The 23,891-nt window shown below is 37.1% G+C and overlaps 2 protein-coding genes, 3 long non-coding RNA genes and 1 other non-coding gene across 7 annotated transcripts in view; 4 read left to right on the forward strand and 2 right to left on the reverse strand.

Annotated features, from left to right (window-relative positions):
• LOC143367769 (uncharacterized) overlaps positions 1-23,681 on the reverse strand; it is a 231,249-nt gene extending 207,568 nt beyond the window's left edge. Inside the window, exon 1 of the long non-coding RNA XR_013085097.1 lies at positions 23,578-23,681. This is a non-coding gene — a long non-coding RNA (uncharacterized LOC143367769). The remainder of the gene's footprint in view (positions 1-23,577) is intronic.
• On the reverse strand, positions 225-15,467 carry LOC143367751 (uncharacterized). 2 transcript variants are annotated; one of them, XM_076809905.1, is made up of 5 exons: positions 14,331-15,467; positions 13,769-13,837; positions 11,144-11,509; positions 2,533-3,006; positions 225-924 (listed from the first exon to the last, which is right to left on the reverse strand). In XM_076809905.1, the coding sequence occupies exons 3-5, from the start codon at positions 11,156-11,158 to the stop codon at positions 826-828; spliced, it is 588 nt and encodes a 195-aa protein (XP_076666020.1). In that variant the 5' UTR covers positions 11,159-11,509; positions 13,769-13,837; positions 14,331-15,467; the 3' UTR covers positions 225-825. The 2 variants fall into 2 exon arrangements, with proteins under 2 accessions (XP_076666020.1, XP_076666021.1); XM_076809906.1 differs by having other exon boundaries at positions 14,289-15,467.
• Positions 2,919-5,361, forward strand: LOC143367767 (uncharacterized). The gene is made up of 3 exons (XR_013085095.1): positions 2,919-3,087; positions 3,493-3,620; positions 3,875-5,361. It is a non-coding gene; the product is annotated as an uncharacterized LOC143367767 (long non-coding RNA).
• Positions 16,246-16,366, forward strand: LOC143368641 (U5 spliceosomal RNA). Its single transcript, XR_013085273.1, has one exon. It is a non-coding gene; the product is annotated as a U5 spliceosomal RNA (small nuclear RNA).
• On the forward strand, positions 18,472-19,916 carry LOC143368348 (uncharacterized). Its single transcript, XR_013085220.1, has 3 exons — positions 18,472-18,746; positions 18,824-18,970; positions 19,491-19,916. It is a non-coding gene; the product is annotated as an uncharacterized LOC143368348 (long non-coding RNA).
• LOC143367951 (dynein axonemal heavy chain 17-like) lies at positions 20,514-21,598 on the forward strand. The gene is made up of 2 exons (XM_076810226.1): positions 20,514-20,645; positions 21,190-21,598. Exons 1-2 carry the CDS (start codon positions 20,514-20,516, stop codon positions 21,448-21,450), a joined length of 393 nt encoding a protein of 130 aa, XP_076666341.1. The 3' UTR covers positions 21,451-21,598.
• Positions 23,682-23,891: the final 210 nt, after the last annotated feature.

A 23,891-nucleotide genomic window follows, 5' to 3' on the forward strand; every position in this document is an offset into this window, starting at 1 on the left:
GACATCATTCAAAACCTTTCTCTTCAGTGATTTATGTAAACTTAATTATGAGTGCAAATTATGAGGAATACACAACTGTTTTGTTCGGAGTTTGTGTGTTGACACTTTGACCCTTTCTGGTGTCACTTCTATGGAGTTTAATCCGTTTAGAAGACAGACGCTTAGGAAGATCGGGTACCATTGCTGTTAGGCATTGGTATATTTATTAAGGAAGGTCCCCTTCAAGCGTCTATCTGATTGTGAGATCTGCCCAACCAGATGCGATTGTTACGTGCTGCAGAATACAGGAAACAAGAAAATTTTACAAAAGTACAAATACTTTTATTAAAATATACACACATTTGTTACAATTATATTCACTTGCGTCGATTAGGATACGGGAAACATCACTTTGCTACAGTTCCTGGTGATTATTTGTATATGATCCTATTTGATCACAAACATTAAAATATTAAAAAGAAGTTTGAATTCATTTATAGTGTTTTACACGTCCAATAAGAGCATTAGGAGAAGTAATGATGCAAGTAGTGTAAAGTGAATTTTGTGATCCAATGTGTAATTTTAACTTCACCTTGCAAGTGTGGGTGATTAATATGGAAATGAATTTTCAGTCAGAAATCTAGGAGGAATTAGAAGGCTAAATATAGTGTCTTATGCTAGTCGCGGAATCTACATAGATCGATAGCAGTAATCTACATCACGTGCAACGTAGATAGGTGTTTTGGAAATTTCACGAACGATGAGCAACTATCCCGAGCAAAATCCCTAGAGATCCAGTTGTTCCGAGTATTGCGTTCCCAGGAAACATTTTTACGCGCAACGAAATTATTTAATAAGGACCCCAGAATTTGATAGCGGAGGACCATAGCTATCCGGAGGTGGTGATTGTGGCGGAGGTCCGTATTCTGCACTCTGTACTTCTTTCTGTAAAACAAATAAAGCGATAGGCAAGATTAGATACTTTCTTCCCTTTAACCGTTACATTCCCAGATAGCACACAGACATCTAAAAGACGTCCTAAAGACGTCTGTTTCAGACTTTCAAGACGTCTTAAAGACGTCTATAGACGTTTTTTTACGTCGTTTGTCAGGAAACGCGGCTTTAAGACGTCTTTTGAAAGGCTTGTAGACGTGTATAAGACGTCTTATAGACATCTTTAAGTGGTCGTGAAGACGTCTTAAAGACGTCCATTTCAGACTTTCACGACGCCTCAAAGATGTCTTTATTGGACCTACTGCAGCTTTTTAAAGATAAAAAAACTTGATTTGTGTTTAGTAGAATTAATATATTTTAATGAATTTAAGTATTTTGACAAAAGAAGCCCGTCGAGTAGCTGTTCTTGTTCTCATTTGAGAAAGTCTATTTTTATGCTGATCAATATTTTCGTTTCTTCATAAAAAAAGAAGAACGTCTCGCAATAACGAATGATCGAGACATTTCTTGGCATATTCAAGTTCAAGTCGAAAATATAAATTTCCTTCGTCAAAAAACGCCGGTACTCGAGAATAACGGTATATGACCTGCTCGGTTCTCTTATAGGCATGACTGCTGTATCCCACCTGCGAGAAGCGCTGGGCCCGGTCGCCACCTGGCGGTAGCGTACTATTCATCGCGAGCCGGCCTAGTCATGACTTGTTTATGTATATATGCGTCTTTAAGACATCTAAACACAGTCGTTTAAAAAACGTCTTGGCATGGACGTCTTAGAGACGTCCTAAACACTTACTCGGACAGACGTCTCAGAAACATCTCAGGACAGACATCTTAAAGGCGTCTTAACACAGTCCTCTAACAGACCTCTCCACACAGACGTCTTAAACACGTCTCAACACAGTCGTTTAAAAGACGTCTTGCCACAAACGTCTCGAAGACGACTTAAAGACGCCTAAGACAGACATCTTAGAAACGTCTCGACACCGACTTCTTAAAGACGTCTTAATAAGGTCGTCAGACGTTCAGGCCAAAAACAGACGTAAAATGGACGTCTTTAAGACGTCGTGTGCTATCTGGGATTATGAGTGTACATGTATCTATGCAATTCGACAATTTGGGTGAAATGCTTCGTCGAAATCTTATTTTCGACGTTCGAATTTTTTCGCGACACCTCCTAGAATAGTTCGAATGAATAAAAAAATCTGTGTACACTTTGAGCCCCTACTTGGATAAGGGGAAAGGGAGCCCCTGAATATTTAACTAATTAAAAACGCATATACAGTCGATTTTATTTAACTATCCTCTAAGTTATTGATTTACATAAAAAATATGTCAAACAAAAGTTGTAGATACAGACAAGGAGCACCTTTTATATGCTATTACTTTTTCCCGTACGATAAATGGTTTTCGAAAAAAGTCCGAAAACCTAAAAAAAAATTTTCCAAAAAATAAAAAAAAACTGGAAATAGTGAATTATTTTTAGATTTTTAAAATTTAAATGCGTCTGAAACATTTCTACCCTTAGTAGAACCCTTTGGAAACCCTTAGTTCGCACTGTGTCACGTATTTCAAAAGATCTTGTGTTCGAGTATCTCTTACCTGTGTCTTGTATCGAATGAAGTAGACTTCTGGTTTGCTAGGTTGCGTCGGGGCCTGCGTCGGCAGCACCACCTCCGGCGCTTCTTCCGGTTTCTTCACGAGCACGTAGATCAGCGTCTTCTCCTCGTCTTGCGGAGGCAATGGCGGCAGAACTGGGGCCGTCGGTGTAGGTGGCGTTGGTGCTTTTATGAACACGATCTTGTAATGTTTCTGCGGTGGCGCCACAGGAGGTATGTATTTGGGTGACTTGTATTCCGGCGCCTCCGGAGGTGGTACGTGAACGTAGACGTGTTTGTGGACAACCGACTCCTGCTGGGGCGGTCCATAGCGGTCCGGATACGAAGGTGGACCGTAACTGCCAGATGCGCTTGAGATACCACTGCTACTACTGGATGGGGGGTAGTACGAGCTCAAGGGTGCTTCCGGAGCTGGCTTCGAGTAGACTGTCGCGCAAGCTACTAGCAGTAGCGTGGTCTGGAAATGAATCAGTTAATCTCTAGTTAGATTGCTCGAGGACGTAACGAAGGGATCGCTAGTGATGGGATAGATATTAAGGTAAAGTAGCAGAATACAGGGATCCGAACCGCCGCGTATTTCAGGTGAAAGTTTTCATTTTTCAGAAAAGAATTTGTTAGTTTTCTGTGTTGCAAAATTCGAATTTTTCAAACAATGATTTCATTCTAGCTCATACGATAACCACACTCATTTAGATTCAGAAAAATCTTCCGCCTTTTGTTTCACATGCCTACGACAGCCAGAGTCATGTTCGCCAGTAGTAATAAACTTTTTCTTCAAACACCACTTAGTACTACCACTGTAACTTTGAACGAACTTATTATTACTGCATAAAAGAGAACGAGCACATTCTTTGAACGCCAATTAATAAACGTACAAATTTTGGAATTATAATACTCGACACTTTTCTTTTTAAAAATTCCCCCAAATTTGCTTGCTTTTCAGAGCGTGAGACCAGAGAGACCCCTCAACATTTGCAGAATTGCAACCGGAAAAGTGGGAAGCTAGAGAAGCCTGAAAGCGTAAAGAAGGTGGACAATTATTAAAGACATTATGTCCTCTTGCAGGTTGCGGTATGTTGTTATATAAAACTTATATAATTAACACTTTGGCAAATGAAAATTGCGTAAAGAACAGCTATAATTAGATCACACCATGTATTACTTATCCGCTTCTTTTTATTCAGGAAAAAAATGTGAAAATGTACCGCGTCCACTTCCTTTACGCTCTCAGCTTTCTCTAGTCCCTTGTTAACACACAGGTCACTTGATAATAGTATGTATTTCGTCTAAAATACAAGTAATTGATGGACATTTCATGTTTACAGTGGCAGGATGCTTTATTCGGGGAATGCCGATTTTCGAACTTCGAGGAGCCATTTCATCCCCTAAAATTGAGTTTGGAGAAAAATAAAAAAATACGCGTCTCTTGGATGTTGGTGCTCGGCAACATTTTTCAAGGAGAGACAAATCGGCGCCGGACACCTTGGCAGTGTCCCTTGCGAGTATTCGATACCGTAGTTCGGTAGACGAACTCGGACGAAGGTGGAAGCGATTTGCGGTTTCTGTAAAGCAACTGATTTGCATGCTCGATTGGTCGTAAAAATTAGTCAGACAGAGCTATTACTTGGACAGTTATGATCCAGAAGCAAGTGAATTTCTTTTGAAATTAATCTTCTGATTCGGATTCTGCATTAATTTCAATAGTGGTTGAGCACCGGGTGACAAATATCGGATATTATTTATCGCAGAGGCGTTTCAGTTTATTGTACAATAATAGTCGCGCGAGAATTTGATTTATGTCTTCCGAATACTAAAACGCAATTATTCACGGATTATCGTGCACGTTGGAATCTAATGAATGGAAATAAATTCAGCACGAAGACCGAATAATTCTGCGATTCACGGTCAAGCACTACTCAAGACGTTTCAGCTGTTGAAAGGCAGAATTTATAACTTCTCTTTTCGAAGATGCTCCTACTACTTCAAAGAAAAGGAGAGAAAACGGAATGACTGCGGACAAAGGCAGAGCAATTAGGCGTCGCAGTAATTATTTCCAGCGGATAGATGTGAAAAAATAGCTGACTGCTTTTACTTTTACTTTCGGGACCTGGCTTTCCCCTTTCGAGTTTCTTCGCTCTGTATTTTCTTGTCTAGACCGCGTAATTTGTAACGTTGCCTTATTATCTGCTTACCGGTTAATTACGGCATTGATTGGATAACGTTCTTAATTAAGAAGAGCTCTCATGAAATTCAAATTTTCAATGGAATCTTTTTATGAATTAAAATGAATATTTATGCCGCGCTCCAACGGGGATGTCAATGAGTGCGAATGCCGTGGAAATACATTAGAGCACGCATTTTAAATAACACCTCTTAATTAACTTGCTATTTCTTTCATTATACTTAATTTATACTACTATTCGTTATTCCAATACTTGAGTAAAATGAAAGGGAAAATACATGTTCTTGCAAGAGGATTGTATACTTTATCAGGATTTGTAAACAAAGAAATGTTTTAAATAATTCAATTCAATCAACTGCTTTTGTAAATTGTGATATATATCTAAACTAACGTAGGTATTTAATTGGAGGATTATTAAGGGTAGGTTAAAAAAGGTTAAGAATATTACTTTTTTCGATATTAATTTGTACACAAAAATCAGAGATAAGAGTTAAGGCAAAATGTTACTCTCGACTTTTAATACATGACCTGTAAGCAGGGGAGGTTTTTAGATTTGGCTCCCCCAGGCTAACAAGCGTCTGCCGCCCTTTCCGCGAAATATCATCAAATATTTTAATTTACAATTATCGAGACAATTTCAAAATTAATTCAGTAGAGTAACTCACATCTGAGGCATTGCTTCTTCGCTACATGAAAAGAAAGTGAATTGTTTTTAAAGTTTCATTTTTTTTGCTCCAAATTTGTCACCCTCCAAAATTTACTACTCCCCAAAGTTTGTCGCTACCCAAAAATTTATTGTATCCTAAAATATTCCGCTCCTCAACATTTTTCTCTTCCCAAAATTTATCGCCCCCCCCCCCCCCCCAAAAAAAATTTGCTGCTCCCAAAAATTTGCTGCTCTCCAAAATATGACGCTTCCCAAAATTTGTCACCCCCCAATATTAATCGCTCCCCGAAATTTGATGCTTCCTAAAATTTGTTACTCCCCAAAATTTGCCGCTCTCCAAAAAATGACCTTCCTACAAATTGAAGGATTTTTTAAAGGTAAACCATCCAGGTATCAAAAATAGTTTTTGTTCCATCCACAAAATGCATCTAAAAATTGGCAAAAAATTCAGAACTTCTTCTTTACAAGGCCACTATTCTGTAACCACTGTTAATTAATCAATAATTATATCCTATTCTTGAAGCGCAAACATTGCGACTTAAATCCACACATTCGTAATTATATCAGGAAGTATGAAAAATACAATTCTATACAGCAAGGAATAATAAACATTTAAGAAAAAAAAACATAAAAATCCGTACAATAGTTAAAAAGAAAAAAAATCATGAAAATAGGCCTCTCGTTCGACCAGAAAAGTAGAATGGATCCTTAACTTCTCAGCCTATATTTCGCAGCCGGAATCCGGGAGTGCGAATGGGTACGATTAGGCGAGGGCAAGCTCCTGCGGTTAAAGCGCCGGTTTGGATGCGTTTTTGCAGGAAGTAATAACGAGAGTAATCGACTGCTCGGGAAGGATAATGAAACGGTCGTTGAGCACCAGCCACGTTGAACAGCGAGATTTCCTCAAAGGTGTGCAACCACTTAAAGATTCATCAAGATCGGTTGTCGGCAGCGGTTCGCGCGGCTGCGTTAAATTTCGTTTCGTCTAACGGGGGTAGAAGCATGGGGGAATTGTTGCGTAAGCGTTACAATTTAAACGTGGTAGAAAATCGATTGCGAAACGATCGCCAGCGTTCCGTCGTTGCGGTTCTGGTACATACTACGTGACTACCCGGTCGCGTGCACGCGGAATATCCGATTAACTTTCTTCGGGAAAACAATTCGGTTACTTTCGAACGGCGAAATTATCTGGACCGCTTTATTTCAGGCGTGCTCCGCATAAATCAACCAATTCTCCCCCCCCCCCCCCTAGCGCCGTTCTGTTAACTGCACGAATCGATTAACTGGTTACTTATTATGCAAATTGCATTTTCTCCAAGAAGTTTGTGCTGTTTTCATCCCATGATCATTTGAAGAAAAAAATTGAATCTTGGCTTCGTATTTGTATATATGTAAAGCCTGTAGCTTCCTCTACTTTTCGTTCTCATTCGCAGGTCTGAAAAATAGTGTATTTTAGGAATTTTTCTGTAGAAAAGTATGAGTTCAATTGGAACAGTCTTTTGGTATGTCGTTGTGGGGTGTCCAGTGTATCGTTCAGTGTTTTTTCGACATAAAATAAATGTTCCCTAGATCAACTAAAGATATGGAATATTTTTTCTTTTATTAACAAAAACGGCAAGGAGTTTTGCACGATTTTCGATTTTCCATCTTTCTGCGACTGGCATTTAGAAAATTCTATCACCAGCGCTGAGTGTGACGCTATTAAATAATAAAATGTTAATATACTGATTACAGATCAACTCGTTATCCGGATATTAGTTTCACCACCGAAGGACGTATTCACACAGTATATGTCTGTGTGTATTATATCTTTATAGGGTAAAGGACCCAATTACTGACCCAATTACACTACCACTTACTGACACTAATTACTTAAGCGTTGACTCTGACATTATCTTATAGTTATTTGTACTTATAGACCAGGGGTGGACAGGGAGCCGTTTTAGCGCCTAGCTGCGAGCAACCCGCCTGTCCCATTGCTAAGGTTAGAATCGGTGAGGAGAACTGCAGTAGTGTAGCCTCGTAGCGTAAGTATATATAGCTGGGTTCAAGTCATACCAAATACACGTACACTACTGTAGTTCGCCTCACGGCACCTTAGGCGCTAAAAACGGCTCCCTGTGCAGCCCTGTTATAGACTACAAGTACATGTTGTTCTTGTTATTTATTATTGTTTAATACGTTTTCACGATGAAAAACATTTGGTGGATCTTAAAACTTCAATTTTTAAATGTAAATTCATCAATTTCTAAAATATATTTCGGGATCTATTACTGACACCCTTAAAATGTATTTGACTGAATTACTGACACCTCAATTACTGCCAGCTAATCTCAACTACTGCTACGACAGTAATACAAAAATGCTTGAAACGCTTGTGCCAATCACTGTCACCGAATTAATAAGTAAAAAGACTTAATTAATAGCTTAAATATTACAATTACAGCATTTTCTTTAACGCCTTGTTTTCTCGTTCGCTAGTAAGGAAGTCATCGTTTTCACCCTCTTAATATCCGCTTCAAATTTTTTATCATTTTATTGAAATTAACGAAGAAAAAATTAAGGGCTTTTTTCTGTATCGTATAAATAACAGTTTTAATTGTATGCTAATTTTTTGTGTGTCATTTCACAAATTTAATCGTTATTTTAAGTAAAACAGCTTAGAGTGACAGTAATTGAGTAGATGGCAGTAATTGGGTCCTTTACCCTAGAGGACATTTATTTTATGTCGAAAAAAATAGTGAACAATACACTGAATACCCCATACCAGATCGCCATATAATAGACAGGTAGAATAGTTCTTCTGGCGAGCGCTAGATTGGCTTCAAGCTACTCGACACAGTCGGTCTGCTCGAAAATTTCGATTTGCTCCAAGTATTTACGGGTACTCGGCTCAGCTCGGTCCGAACCGTTCGGTTCAAGCTACTCGAATATTCGAGTACTCGGACAGCCTTAATGTTTACACAATTCTATTTTCTACTCTTGAAGCAAACAGAAATTTTCAATAGTAGTATAGTAAAGAGAGTTCTAACGCAAATCTGAGTTTTAATTTAATTTTAATTTAATTTATTCACAGGACAAGCCCATTAAGAACAAGAATGCTTATAGTAAAAGATAATTACAGTAAGTTACAGAATAATAAAACAAAAATTGAGAAAAGAAGCACTAGTCATGAACATAGATTTCCAGGTAGGTAGATGGGGAATAAACTACGAATTCAAGAAATGCCTTCCGCAATAAGAACTCTCCGAGCACTAGTCCTGAAGCTAGAAGGAGTACCGGCAAAGAAACCAATACCCTCGTAAAGCTGATTAGTTTTGATTCAGTTTTGCATTCAATACACGTTCAGAGTGGTACGATAGACGTTCAATACACCTATGGCGCCAGTACCACTCTGAACATGTATTGAACGTCTATCGTACCACTCTGAACATGTATTGAACGTCTATCATACCACACTGAACATGTATTGAACGTCTATCGTATCACTCTGAACTGTATTGAACTTCTATCGTACCACTTTGAACGTGTATTGAACGTCTATCGTACCGCTTTGAACTGTATTGAACGTATATCATACCACTTTGAACGTGTATTGAACGTCTATCGTACCGCTTTGAACTGTATTGAACGTATATCATACCACTTTGAACGTGTATTGAACGTCTAGCGTACCACTTTGAACTGTATTGAACGTATATCATACCACTTTGAACGTGTGTCGAACGTCTATCGTATCACTCTGAACGTGTATTGAACGTCTATCGTACCACTTTGAACGTGTATCGAACGTCTATCGTACCACTTTGAACGTGTATTGAACGTCTATCGTAGCACTCTGAACGTGTATTGAACACAAAACTCAAATTTGGGTTAGAACTCTCTTTACTATACTACTTTCAATGGTATGTTAATTAACAAAGTTACTAGCGCTTGGAAGTACATCGTACTACCCCGATAAATATATTTCGATCTGTTTTGTGACGAAGAGACATGGTTTTTATGGATTGACTGGAATTACGGGGCATTCTGTATTTAATCGCGATAAATTCTATCGGAATACGATTGCTGTACGAATTTGAAAGTATAGTGAAAATAAGAAGAGTTAAAACTACGACGATACCACGCAAATTGAACAAGGTTTCGCTCATCTTTCCACGAGGATCAAGAGAAATCATAAGACGGTGACGCGTCGACACCCACGAAGGAACATTTTCGACTGCCGAGACATTCTCGCACGCTGATATTAGTGTTAACGAGGTTTTAGTCTTTTCCGACGTAATATGTTCAACAGTATTTCTCAAGTTATAATTTATTTCTTCAAAACGGTGTAGTGAAAACGATTGAAACTTGGCAGATATTTTCATCTATCCGTATACTGTAACACAAGCTATATTGAAGTATTTTATAAAAAATAATTCAATCAAGATCAGGAATTACGATGACAGTAAACATTTCAGTCAAGTTAAAAAAATCACGATCCTGATCTTGATTGAATTATTTTTGAAAAGCCTCATGCTTGGCGTTTTATTATCCTAAGGTTACTGGATATTAAATTCCAAGTACTTTTGATTTGCGCGAGTTGAGTTCTAGTAACAGAAATTGCGACATCGGAATACTAAATTGAAATCGCGAATCTTTTAAATCAAAAACTTGCAAAAGGTAAATAAGGGTAGATACAGCGCACGTGAGGCACTCGTAGGGTGGCCCTAATTTTCCAACATCCGATTTTTTGCTCTCACCCCCTAGTGTGGCTCCATTTCATAAAAAAAATAATCCTTGTTTAAAATTCAATGCTGTGGATTTAAAGAATTTCTCAAAAATGGTAAGACCTATCGAAATTTGGTCCAAATAATATTAAAAGAGCATTAAATTTTCTACACTTACTGTATATACATAATTTGTTCATACTTCGAACCACTTTTTATACAGACCTCTCTATATTCAAGCGCTATTATCTAAAGAATGGTTGGAAGCACGAAACTTTACATATACCGTAATTGTAGAAAATTGAATGCTCTTTTACTATTATTTGACCTAAATTTCGATAGGGGTTACCATTTTTGAGAAATTCTTTAAATCCAAATTAGTGATGAATTCAAAACTTCAAGGCCTGGTCGGCACTTTTCCTGTCATCCTCCTGCAATAAACTTTCTCAGGGATTATTTTCTTTGAAAAATGGAACCATTCTAGAGGGTGAGAGCGAAAGGTACAAAAAAATTTCGAGACGTATAACGAAGGGCCACCTTAACAAGGCACACGGAGAATTTGAAGCCACGAAAGCCTGCCATCCTCACTGTACAGGTTCCGGAGGAATCGGTGGCAAAAAATGGTAAGGTGCCCCGAAAAATACTGGTTTGACCGCACGTTGCAAAACAAGCGATAAAAAGAGGTAAAACTGCACGAATTTCGACCTGTACTTTCACTGTATCCAATATAGTCGGCGAACGTCCCTGCGTTTTCATTCTTATTGGACCATTTCTCGGACCCACCCCGAGCAAGTCTTCAACCGAAAACCACGGTCCTTTTTTGAGGAAGGAAATTTTCAATCAGGATTCCCTGCAGACTAATAGAGTATGCAAAGACAGTCAAGTGCTACATGAAGAAGTCCAGAAGATAAACAAGTGCGCACTTCTGCCCGCTAAATGGCCCCGAGCAAAGGGTGCTCAGAGTCACATGGACTCGGAATAGAGGGCACCGAGTTTGCGATCGTAGTCACAATGAGGGGTGTCGAAGAACACTCACCAGGTGGACCAACATGCTCTTTCGTTGAATTTCGCGGCGACTGGGAGGGTAACGTAGCCGAAAGGTGGACGTCGCACAGAGAACGTCTTTCACTGGGCGATCTTTCACAGTTGTGCCGGCCGGGTCGTCACTTTCGGACTTTTATACGGGCTGGAAGAGGGGAAAAGGAACATCCTCGATCCTCTTTCTTCGCCTGTTCAGTCATCGATCGGTCGATCGTTGTTCGCGGGACTACGTAACCCTGATCTTATTACGATCAGCGGCGCCCCCAGCTTTTTTCCACTTCGCGCAGAACGGATCCTGGAGGCGAAATTCACGCGGTGAGCCCGGGAAGCCTTGCGCCATTCAAGCGACCATGCTTGGAGCCTAGAACAAAGGGTGTTGATTTATCGTTTAGTGTATTCCGATTATTCGGTTGGTCCATTCACATTTTCTCCGTGAAATGTTCGCGGATTTTACTTAACCCTTAACTGGTATCCTGGGGTCGCTCGTGACCCCAAGCACCCAAAGTTCGATGTACAATTTTCGGTTGTCTAAGTTGGTAAACTGAATTTCTAATTAATTTTATAATAATAGTTTAACTTTCTACGCTTCTATTATTTTATACATTACCTAAGATGAAAATATTCATAGTGGTTGCTCTAGTGTCGACTTTACAAATTTCTGTGTCCTTTTTTATTTGGGGTCTGCCACGACCCCAGTATACCAGTCACGTTTGCCAAAAACAGTATACCAGTTAAGGGTTAACGAGCATGTACTATATGAATTCTCCTTTATTCAGCTGTTTATAGTAGATTAATATGTATAGATACATTAGGAAGGGAGGTTTTATTAATTCCTTGTGTGCCTAAGTTTTTAACAATTATCCGATCGATGATGTATTTCAATTTTATCGACCTGGGAACTTTCTGCAAAGTGTACGAATTTTATTTAACAAGTGTGAATTAATTCTTTTTGTTTATTTGTTTAAAATAGCTGTGTGTAAACTTGTGGGATTTCGTGAATTCTTTGTGCACGTAATTTTTTATTGTAATTAATTTGAACACTATAGAAAAGTTCGTAGTATATCAGATTTTACACATACAGTGGCTCACAGCCATAATCGTGCACTCTTTAAAATCGCATAACTTTTTTAAAATTAATCCAAACGACTTGAGTCTTTTTTAGAAGCCAGAAGGGTGAGTTTGATAAGTGACGTGATTCGTCGTTTTGAAAACAAAAGTACTTGGTCGGAATAGCAAGAAAAAATAGAAAAGAATTGTAACTCAAACAATTGTAAGAACCGAGCTTATAGAATACTAGCTGACCCGTTATCCGGTTTCACCCGGGTATTATTATTATTATTTATTATTTTAGATAGCATATTTATAAATAGTCTATAATCTAATCTAGGACGTATTTAATGGATATTCAAAATTTCATTGAAATTCGTCCAACCGTTTAGGCGTGAAAGAAGGACAAACAAACAGACAACGTTTCACTTTTATATATTAGTAAGGATACAGGGCCGTTCCTGGGTTTTGGCCGCCCAGGTGCAAAAACAATATTGCCGCCCTTATTAATTTAATATTTTTTAATTAAGAATTTCATATGCAGTGTTTACTTTTATATTTATACAGTGGCAGACGAAAGAAAGTTTACAACATTTAAAATCGCATAACTTTTTTAAAATTAATCCAAACGACTTGAGTCTTTTTTAGAAGCCAGAAGGATTAGTTTGCTAAGTCACGAGATTCGTCGTTTTGAAAACAAAAGCACTTGGTCGGAATAGCAAAAAAAAATAGAAAAGTTTTTTAAACTTTTTTTTATGAGGCTGTAACGAAAATTCAAAAAACCTGTTTGTAGATTTAAGTTATATACGTGCCTAAAATCGCTGATTTTGGAAATTTCCGCGATTCTCGACCTTATTCTGCGATCTTTCAGCGTTTATAGCTCAGAGCAACGTTAACCGATTTTCATGAAATTTTAGACGCGTATACAACTTACTTAAACCTACAAACGGGTTTTTTGAAATTTTGTTACAGGCTCACGAAAAAAAGTTGAAAAGCGACCTTTACTATTTTTTTTTTGCTACTCCGACCAATTGTATTTTTTTCAAAAGGATGAAACATGTCACCTAGTAAACTAATCCTTCTAGCTGCTCAAAAAAACTCAAGTCGTTTGGACCAATTTTAAAAATGTTATGAGATTTTAAAGAGTGTACGATTATGGCTGAGAGCCACTGTACGTGAGTTTGAGCAGACGTGGGTCGTTTAAATTTTCTTTAAAAATAATCGTTTCTGACGTTATCTTAACAAAACTGTGTCTTCTTTTGCACGAAGCTGTCTAATTTTCTTATTAATTAGAATAAGTCTTTATTCTAATTGCTGGATATTTATTGAAGTGCTGCAAAGAAAGAGGCTTTTTTAATTATAGCAATTAAAAACAATCAATGAAATTCGGTTGACTACTTTCAGTTTGGGATAGGATTTTTTGTACGTGTGTAGGTATATTCCCTTAACCTTTCTGTACCAGTGTTATAATTTTTTTCCACTGTTGGCATAATCTAGCACGATAAGAACTTAAAATGGAAATTAATAATAATAATTAAAGGAACAAGTTTAAATTTATATTTAAACTACTTACATTAAGGTAGGTATTGTGTATCGGCTTTATATACCAAGGGCGGATCCAGAGGGGGGCGATAGGGGCGATCTAAATAATTAATGTGAATGTAATTATTTAGGTTATAGTATCAGATAAAGACATTAAAATATAAACTACAAGGAAATTTTAACTCTTGTAAAAGAAGATTAAAAAATGTACTTATGTACTTTTACATATATATATAGAAGGAGTCTTTTTTGGAGGGGGCGAAATATATATATATATATATATAAATATATATATATATAAATATATATATATATAAATATATATATATATATAAATACAGTATGTGTATATATGTTTGTGTGTGTATATATATATATATATACACACACATACACATACTGTATTTTTATGTAATGAATTTATATATATATATATATATATATATATATATATATATATATATATATATTTTATCTTGAATATATACTATGAAATGAATATTGCTCACTTGCATATATATGTTAATTTGAAGAAAAAAATGTGGTAAAACCTTGATATTTGTCGCGGACTGAGTCGTTGATATAAATTATACCGTAATAACGATTTAAGGTGTGCATCATTGATTCCAAGTCGCTCGTTCTGTAATAGACGTAAATTAGCATCTCTCTTAAACGTCAGTGATAAATGCGGTGTTGGTGTAACAGGCGTCTCTCCGCATTCGACGCGACACGCCGTGGCGCGGAATTTCAGTGTCGACACTTAAATTAAAATTCCGATTAAAATCGTTCCGAGCACAAATCATCGGGTTCCAAGTGGCGTGATCGGAGCGGAACGTCCGATGGACACGAAAGCTTGGAAGCGTAAAACTGTCGGACATAATTTCGGGATTTAAATGCAATAGGAAAGTTGGTGCAGAGGCGAAGCCGGGGGAGGCTCTATCGAGGCAGCATTACGTCCAGAAGAAACCGTACGCATTTCGTATGGCAACGAATCGTCCCGATATTACACGAAATCCTTGATTACGTCAAAGCCCATTGGGCAAGCGTGGCGCGCGGAAGCGCGTCGGTCGGTCAGGGATCTTCGCTATGATTTCGTCAGGCGTGACATCACGAGTCACGTGCTCCCCGTGATCCGTGCCGTCCGAAACAACGGCCCCGAATCTGGTGAGGTTACGAGAGGACGTCCTTGATATCGGCCTGGATTCTTTCGGGCGCATTCAGGCATTTTCTCCGTAACGTAATTCCAGAGGCGGGCAGCCGAGAGACGGGCAAAATGAAGACGAGCGAAAGTGTGCCCCGGTAAGGTGGCCCTCACGGTGAAAGTCAAACTAATTACGAGACGGGCATGGGCACGTAAGCTGCCCGGAGAGTTAGCGTTGCAAAACAATCCTCTTCGCTACGAATATTAACCCGGAACACCGGCCGCTTTCCACTGCCGAAGAGAGTACCGTCTCGTACTCGCCGCTCGCATTTCCCGACAGTGTCGGACTGATGAGCCCTCGCCCCGAACTAATCCGTCCACCCGTATATCTTTCGCCATGTACCTGCCATCTGCTGGTCAGTGCACCGTGTTTTTATCGCGGTATGTGCGCCCATTCGGGCGGCCCAAAATATCCAGTCGATTTCCAGCTGACGTTCATCGGTTGACTCGGTTAAGGGGTCCTTCCAGTATAACGCCCTAAAAAATTACATATTTAGTTTATGGTCAATTCAATTGTAAATTCAATTCAGTGTATTACTTCAAATGATGCAGTCAAGCAATGAATGATTTATAAAATGAACAGTCAATAATAGTAGCTATAAATAAAATTTTCTTTTTTAATTTTGTTTTCGTTCTGTGTTATGTATTTTCAAATTTCAATATCCGTTAAGCCATTATTTTCTTTTAGAATATGTTGAAGTGGAATATATAGTAGGACTACTTTTACTAGAATCAGCTCTTGTGAAAATATAAAGTATTTAAGTTTATTAACAGTTCGTCTGTAATTCTATGCTATAGTAACACTTTATGTTCCAGTGTGGCAAAGTGTTTTTAAAAATTTAAAGAAAAGAGAGTGGTTTTTACAGAAAAATTTTGACTCATTTGGCCTGAAACCATTTTTAATTTTTAACAAAAACAAAGCTGCAGGCACCGATCATAGCCAGTCATGCTGAACACGTACGTGAAACCGCTACCGCATTCGTCCCGTAGATCCTGATAAATCATTGCGCCCGATTTAAGAAATATCCTTTTGAGAAAAACGCCTTTAGTTTTTACAGATAATAGTGCCGTATTGGAGACGCGACCTTTATAATTCTCGCAATTTTACGAATTTCGCTGCAGTACTGTGGAAATACATTTTGTGGATCAACAACTATAAGAAAATGCAGAAAAAAATCGATTTGTCTAGGCCCATGAAACTACTTCGGGTAGTCTGTTAATGCGCCAGGCTCTCACTAGAGGGAGAAGTTTCTCGCTGTTAAAAGCGAGCCCCAGGTATAATAACTACCAGTGTAACGGTGTAATGGGTACTCTGGTTTCCCTTCAACTCACGCATAAATCTTTCGCCTTTTACTAAAGATTTCCGTGGAGGGGAGCAATTGATGAGTCTATAAGACAATTTTTTCTGTACCCAACAAAAGTTGGGTCGTTAAATATTTCAAGCAGAATTTCTAGGTGCGCTTATAAGCAATTTTGACGCTTTGGATGACAGTCACACGCTTATATAAAATAAGATTTTCTTGGAGACCAAACCAATGAAGACACACACACATTTCATAACCGGAAAAATTTTTGTTTTAAGTTTGGAACATGAACAAATATGTGAGAAAGTTCAAGCTCCTCTTAGTTTTAGTATTGTAACCTTTTCTATATTAAATCCTAATGATCATCCAAAAAGCGACACACCAAATAGTAGGAGGTCTTTAAAACTTTGCTAGAGCAGCCACCAGTAGGAAAAAGTAGGTTACAGTTCCGGACCCTGATTCGATGACTTGCAATTATCCGACGTCAGAATTCGGCATTACAAAAAAAAATATTTAAATTATGGATCGAGTAAAGTTAATTTTTTTATTCTTCGAGTGTTTCAACTTCAGCGCTGAATAAATGTTTTAACTTTAACTTTAACTGTATATCGACGTCGGATAATTTTCTAGCGCGTGTTCGCACCACCAAGTTAACCCGGTGTAACTTTATTCGACACATGACGAATATTTTTTTAACTATTATTCGTTATTCGAAATTTTTATTTAAAAAAACTTTTGCTCATATCTGACGGCCGTATAACCAGAAGCATTCATAGTCGAGACCAGGGAAGAATCTACATATGCATAACGTTGCATTTAATTGTTGAAACGTTTATTCGCGTTACAGAAATGTCGCTAAGGTACAATGGTTATTGAACTCCTGCACGAAGATCATTGTAACCCGTTCAATGCCATTCAGGATCGCAGGTTGTGGGTAGCAGCTTATTGGAAAGTGGCGGTTGTGCTAAATTCTTCAGGTTCATCTTATTCTGCAGCTGTTTCGCTTCAGCGCCAAGCTGAGGAGTATGTTTGTGTGTACAGTAGTGTTCTTTAGAAATAATTATATATTAAATATAGAGATATCAGTAAACGAATTTTATTTTTTTTCGCCACCATTGTAACATGACAAAAGTTAGGTTGGTTGGGGGCTTTTACTAAATCTTACAACCATCGAAATAAGCGATGAAAAATATTTTGATATTTTGTGGGCCTTTTCCCTTAAATCCGCCACTGTTGGCAGGCATCCCTGATACGATTTTTCACATTATCAGAGGTAGTGGGTTCTTCCCGATAAATTTGATCTTTTACGAAACCCCAGAAGAAAAAGTCTACAGGTGTCAAATCCGGAGATCTTGGTGGGAATGGTATCCCTGGCAGCATTTATTGTTGGCATTTTGATGGCCAACTAATTTCCAACTTGGGGATACTGTGGGCCAACCAGAAATGCTACTAGGGATCCTGCTTCCTCTTCCTATCGTTATTTCGAATACCGAAGATAAGGAACAATTTCTGAGCGTTCAACGAAGGCAAGTTTTGAACGGCAATGGATGACCTTGAATGACCTTGTAAGCCAGCATATTCAGGTCGACGAATTCGTCACGGAACGGGCTACACGACCATCTGAATAAAAACATATATGAGCTGTTTATTTTGAAAGTGACATCCATTTATGTTTAAAAAAATTTTATATATAAATTTGTAATACTAACTTCAAGTTGTACACATTACTACAATCAACTAAAAACAATTGACACATGGACTTAGGCCACTTTTAAAATAAATGGCTCATATGTACTTCCATTTAAAAAAACAAAAGTCGAAGGCACGTTCACCCATAGATAAGATTTGTGACCATCACAAGATGCTCCCCTCGAAAGAAAGTGAGTTCACTTGAAACATTTGTTTCAATAACAAATAGTTTAGAACTCTATATAGGGTGAGCCCCAAAAACCAGTATCTGGATATTGTGTGTATGTAAAAGACAAGTAACCTAATTGTTGCATCAGTTCTGTTATTTAATACCAGTTCCTTTACTGCGTATTTTATTGCATCGACTTACTGTGCTTGCAAGAAAGTGATCGTCATCACTGCGCAACACAAACAAACGCTCAGTGGCGCACTCTGAACTTAATCTTGGGGGGGAGCCGAGTTGAACGGCTAAAAATATTTTTAATGCCAATTCGGTAAAATTCATTAGGTGATTATAAAAATCTATTTAAACAATAAAATCCAATTTTCTCTTCTTCTTACAAAAAGAGTAAGAGCGCCCCCCTTCTGGATGCGCAACTGCAAACGCTTAGCTATGTAGTTGAACAGCTTCGCGACAGAGGGGAAAGTACCGGTAGGGTATGCTGACTATGCCAAGCATTTTAGCGCCATTCACAGTGCGTTGGAGAGCGATGATTACGTAATTTTCGATTATTCAACTTGTTAGCATGCGATCGTGATTTATTCACGCAAATACATACAGGTCGTTCCACGTAAAGCACTGCGAGTATTTTTCTGTGAGATTCGTAATTATTGGGATAAAATCGCGTTTCTGTATGTCAGGGTTTACCATGTAATCTTCCTTATGTGAAAGGAATGGAGTCGTTGTCGAGGCGTCCTCTGGGATGGAGGTGGGGAGACAACCTGTTTATCTGCTCCTTAATGGAGTGTCACTTAATTGGAGCATTTTTACATAATGACTTGCTCGCTGGATGAAGAGCAGGTACTTGTTCAATTGTAGGTAAGGACTTAAGGAGTTTATTAATCAAGAATTTAACAGCTGGTGTTAAATTCTCATCATGTTTAAAATACAAAGATACTTTCTACAGATAAAATCACTTACCTTCACTCAAAAAGATCCATTAAAACAGTGTAATATATTTTTCCCTCGTAATTTAAAAATAATAGAAAATATAAAAAATCCAGCGTATCACAATTCTCAACCTAGCTGATATTTTAAATTTTTCATTTACAGTTTCATTTTCTTTGTAAGTACAACTAAAAGCTATCATCATTTTGGTTATTAATTACATTACATTATTGTTTGTTTAAGGGAGACTAAATTTTCTTGAATGCAAAAAGTATTTTGATTAGATTGATATATCGCTTTCCTGTGCAGTATTTGTTTATTTGAATCTGTAAGACATATTGCGAAACTAGGGTGCTACCAGAATAAATTTATGATTCACTATTCTCTTAACACATCTGAAATCGACATTGCAAGGTAAATACACAGAGGTGTAAACACTATTTGACTGCAGGTATTTAACATGGATAGCAGATTCTAAAGAGCTGTGTCTGCCTATCTATCAAAAGTTCCCAACGCAATCGGTTGTGTAATCATTGATCCACAAGGGGTTCAGCTTGTTTAACCTGAGCCATGTTTCCTTATTGCTGAACGAAAGGGGATTCCAATTATGTAATGTTATGCTAGTGTAGCATAATAAAAATGCTAGAAATAAATAACTTATGTAAAATACGTAAGGCAAATATCCGCATCACCAACTCCATCTTCCTTATAATCAAATTGCTTTCATTTTTTCACTAAAATAAGAAACACGTAAATGTATTTAGTGAAACAATTTAAGTGTATGATTAAAAATATTTTATTTATCGCTGTACCTAAGTAATATACAAATAACTTTATTCGTCAATGTTCAATAACCTTACAATATTATTCAATGAAACTGTTAACCGATTTTTTAGTAAATGAAATTATAAATACTTTCATTGAATTTGGAAGTCAGAAATCTATAAAGTCATTTGTTAAGATTTAAACGAAAATGCGATCATGAAATTACCCATACAGCACAGTTCGTTGCAGGAACGTTAGAGCAACGTTGCAGCTACATTGCGGTACTGTATCGAAGTATAAAATCAGGCATAAACATAAAAATTGGAAAAGCTTTTCAGTTGGAAATTGAATTTACAGACACGGAAGGTCAGGAAACCACTGAGATCGTGATGACCGAATAAATTTTATTCAGTAATTAAGACCGGTATTTAACAACAACGAAATTACGAAATCATTATTTTTAATTTGATTAATTAGTTTTATTTTCAATATTAATAGTGCTGAAACCAGAGAAACACGATTTACATTGTGAACTCGGGCGACAGTAGTGAGAAATCTGAACCTATCTACATTTCTCTGTTACATATCGTCATCTGTTTTTGTTAACGTACCGAAAAGTATATTAATAATGATCGATTAATGATGTAGATTAATTTAAAGTTGATACATGAAGTTTCAAATAATAAACGGATAGTAATACAAAATAAAAATGGGTGATAAGAGGGAGGATGATAAAAAGGAGGAAGATGCACGATTCGAATACGTGTATAATTATCTTAGTTGGTCAAGAAAGATAAAGCCTGACAGATGGACGAAAATGATGTCAAACGCTGACTTCAAGGTACGTTAATGTTTAAGGTAACTAAGTAGAGTACTTTAGACGGATCTTGTAAGCTAAAATAAAGTTGTAAATTCAAAAACCTTGCCAAGCAAAGTCTAATTTCCTGTGACGTCATTTTCCTCGCGCGACCGTCCCTAGTAATAGTACTTGTCAGCGCCACCAGGGGTCTAATCTTTCAAACTCTTTCTCGCATGTCCTAAGTCCCAGTCTCGTTCGTGTCATGTTACTGTAAAAGCCCGAATGTCTATAAATTTTAGACTCCATTACCATTTTAGCGTCACATGCATCGTTACCGGTGAAGTCTCGAAACAGATTGTACCGCTCCGCGCGGTAGGAATTAGAATTCAACACGGGTAAAACAATTGTAAGATATGTCATGATTGTTAACAAATGCCCGTGAAAATAAGTACCTACTCGCAAAAACTACAATGTTTGCCAGAGGTTCTTTAAACATTTGCCCAAAAGTAGTCAGACGAGCAGATAATTAGAAATGAAGTTTTCGTTAAATTCAATAACGATCACGGTGCTCGACTTTCACGTTTAGGAGGTAATTACAAAGTTCTTCGGCACGGCGTCGGAGATGATCCTTGTGTTGCAACTGACAGCTGCCGGCCTCTTGGTACCCTACCTCGGGATAACGCAATCCAAGCGAAAGCTGACGTACTTCTTGAAGAGGAGCCCCGAACTAATCACCGAGGGCAATTACAAGGACTTGCTGATACCGGGGGACATGGCACCGAACCCGATCGAGGAATTAGCCGTTCTTGTCGAAGACGTTAGTTCTGAAGCTTCGCAGACCGGTTAAAAGGAATGCACAGGGTGTCCTAAAATACAATGGGATTTAGAGCGAATTCTCAATTCGGAAACTCAAGAAAACATTTATCTTGCATTTTAGGTTTTTTTTTTCATTTACAAGATTTACTGTCAAGTTATGTTTATATATTTTGTTTATATTTATTATTTTTTTAGTTTATATATGTATAGTCGATAGTGTAATAATGGTAACTTTAACATCAAATGTGATTGTTCCTAGTCAAAGCATGCTCAAAATATATAAATTATATAAAATAATATATATATATATATTTTATATTTTATATTTTATATATATATATATATAAAATAATAAATATATATTTATTAATATATTTATTATTATATTTATTAATATATTTATTATTATATTTATTAATATATTTATTATTATATTTAATTAATATATTTATTATTATATATAATTAATATATTTATTAATATATTTATTATTTTATATAATTTATATATTTTGAGCATACTTTGACTGGGAACAATCACATTTGATGTTAAAGTTACCATTATTACACTATCGACTATACATTTCGAAATTTAAAAAATTAAGAGAGAAAAAGTATGTTTCTGTAGGCAATTGTTTCCAGTGTTTAGATTCTTTTCACATTAATTTTGAAAATCATTTACACATTAAGTCAAAGTGAGTTGAAAAATATTTATTATCCTATGGTGTTTACCATTCTTTCAGGCATACGTACCTATTTTGTCTAATCCCAAAAATCACATTGGTTGGCCGGAAATCGTTCGTAAAGATGTGAAGAAACAAGTTTACGAACTTCGAAGCCTAATATGGCAGGTAAAAGAATACGAATTAAAGTTAATCCAGAAAAGAATATCGATTCAACAAAATTCTTTATTTAACAGCTACCTTTAATATTTATTATTTATTTAACAAAAGGCTATTTTTGTAAAGCATTATTTATAAATATTCTTACTAGAAAAAAAAAACATTTTGAAATTCCATCGTTGTGATTAAATAGATTTGGATCGATCGTGTACTTTTCAAATTCAATTCGAATGCTAATCCATAAAGAGGAAATAACGTGTACAAAAAATTGATCAGGTGAAGGGAAAAATAACGGGACAAACATTGCTACCAATGCCGATGGGCATCGAGGAACTTCTTCACGAACAATTTGATTCCCACACAGAACCTTCCAAAAAGATTGAACTGAAAAACAACATCGAGGAAATTGTAATAAAATGGGCGACCCAAATTAACGAGATCCTTAACGTGGTGTTTTCTCCATTTTCGAAGGACGGGGCACAGATATCTACGTCTGGTAATTTCAGTGACTTCGTTCCGTTTGGATTTTCGACTTGCTTCTAAAAACTAAACGCTCTTTCAATTTGACAATGTTTCTTTCTTAACAATCATTAATTATAATGGTAATTACGCAGAACAGGTGTTTCCTCACCGATTTTCACGACCTTGGAATATGTTGTCGGGAACATGATTCTGAACATATTTTCCCTACACATGTTACCGCCGCTCGACCTTCGTTTCCGAGATATTCGCGAAAAACTGCCGCTACTATACTACAATGTAATCTGCCGTATACAGAGTTGGGCGAAATGTAATCTAATTACACCTTACAAATTGCGATTAAAATGTAATTGTGTAGTTGATTACACATTATTTTCTGTAATCGTTCGTTTAGGTAGTTGACGAAATCAAATGGTCAACTACATAAATTAACGATTACAGAAAATAATGTGTACTCAACTACACAATTACATTTTAATCCTAATTTGTAAGTTGTAATTAGATTACATTTTGCCCAACTCTGGCCGTATACGCGCCTACAGTACGCGTCCGCGGCAGAGTACATATGCGCCAGCATGAGACAAAAGAATCGCGAAAATTCCCGAAATCAGCGATTCTCGGCTTTATTCTGCGATCTTTAAACGTTTTTAGCTCGGAGTAACGTTAACCGATTTTGATGAAATTTTAGGCACGTTTACAACTTACTGCAATCTACAAACGATTTTTTTTAATTTTCATTACAAGCTCACAAAAAAAAGTTGAAAAAACGACCTTTACTATTATTTTTTTTGCCACTCCGGCCAATTGCATTTTTTTCAAAACCATGAAACGTGTCACTTAGCAAACTAATCCTTCTAGCTTCTCAAAAAAACTCAAGTCGTTCGGACCAATTTTAAAAATGTTATGCGATTTTAAAGAGTGTACGATTATGGCTGTGAGCCACTGTACGTCGATCAGTCTCCTTGTTAGACGGTTGGGGCCAGGGCCCTAACAAGGGTCAGTTTGTTAGGTGCTAACTACTCCGCCTGCCCCGGTTTAACGAGAATTCCCCGGTCCCAAATCTTTCTCGATAATCCGGGGAAGACTGTACTTCGACGTTGTTACTTTATCGAATTGCTTACCATTATTATTATCCTTTTAATGCATCTGCC

This window comes from Andrena cerasifolii, chromosome 4 (genome assembly GCF_050908995.1).
Source record: "Andrena cerasifolii isolate SP2316 chromosome 4, iyAndCera1_principal, whole genome shotgun sequence".
NCBI classification, from domain to species: domain Eukaryota; kingdom Metazoa; phylum Arthropoda; class Insecta; order Hymenoptera; family Andrenidae; genus Andrena; species Andrena cerasifolii.

What these genes read in the sequence shown, in the direction of transcription:
- LOC143367951 (XM_076810226.1), top strand. Translation starts at nt 20,514, where the DNA reads ATGGGTGATAAGAGGGAGGATGATAAAAAGGAGGAAGATGCACGATTC. An exon ending in TGTCAAACGCTGACTTCAAG is followed by an intron (nt 20,646 to 21,189) that starts GTACGTTAATGT and finishes TTTCACGTTTAG; the next exon opens with GAGGTAATTACAAAGTTCTT.
- LOC143367751 (XM_076809905.1), bottom strand. An exon ending in TCATTCGATACAAGACACAG is followed by an intron (nt 925 to 2,532) that starts GTAAGAGATACT and finishes TTTGTTTTACAG; the next exon opens with AAAGAAGTACAGAGTGCAGA.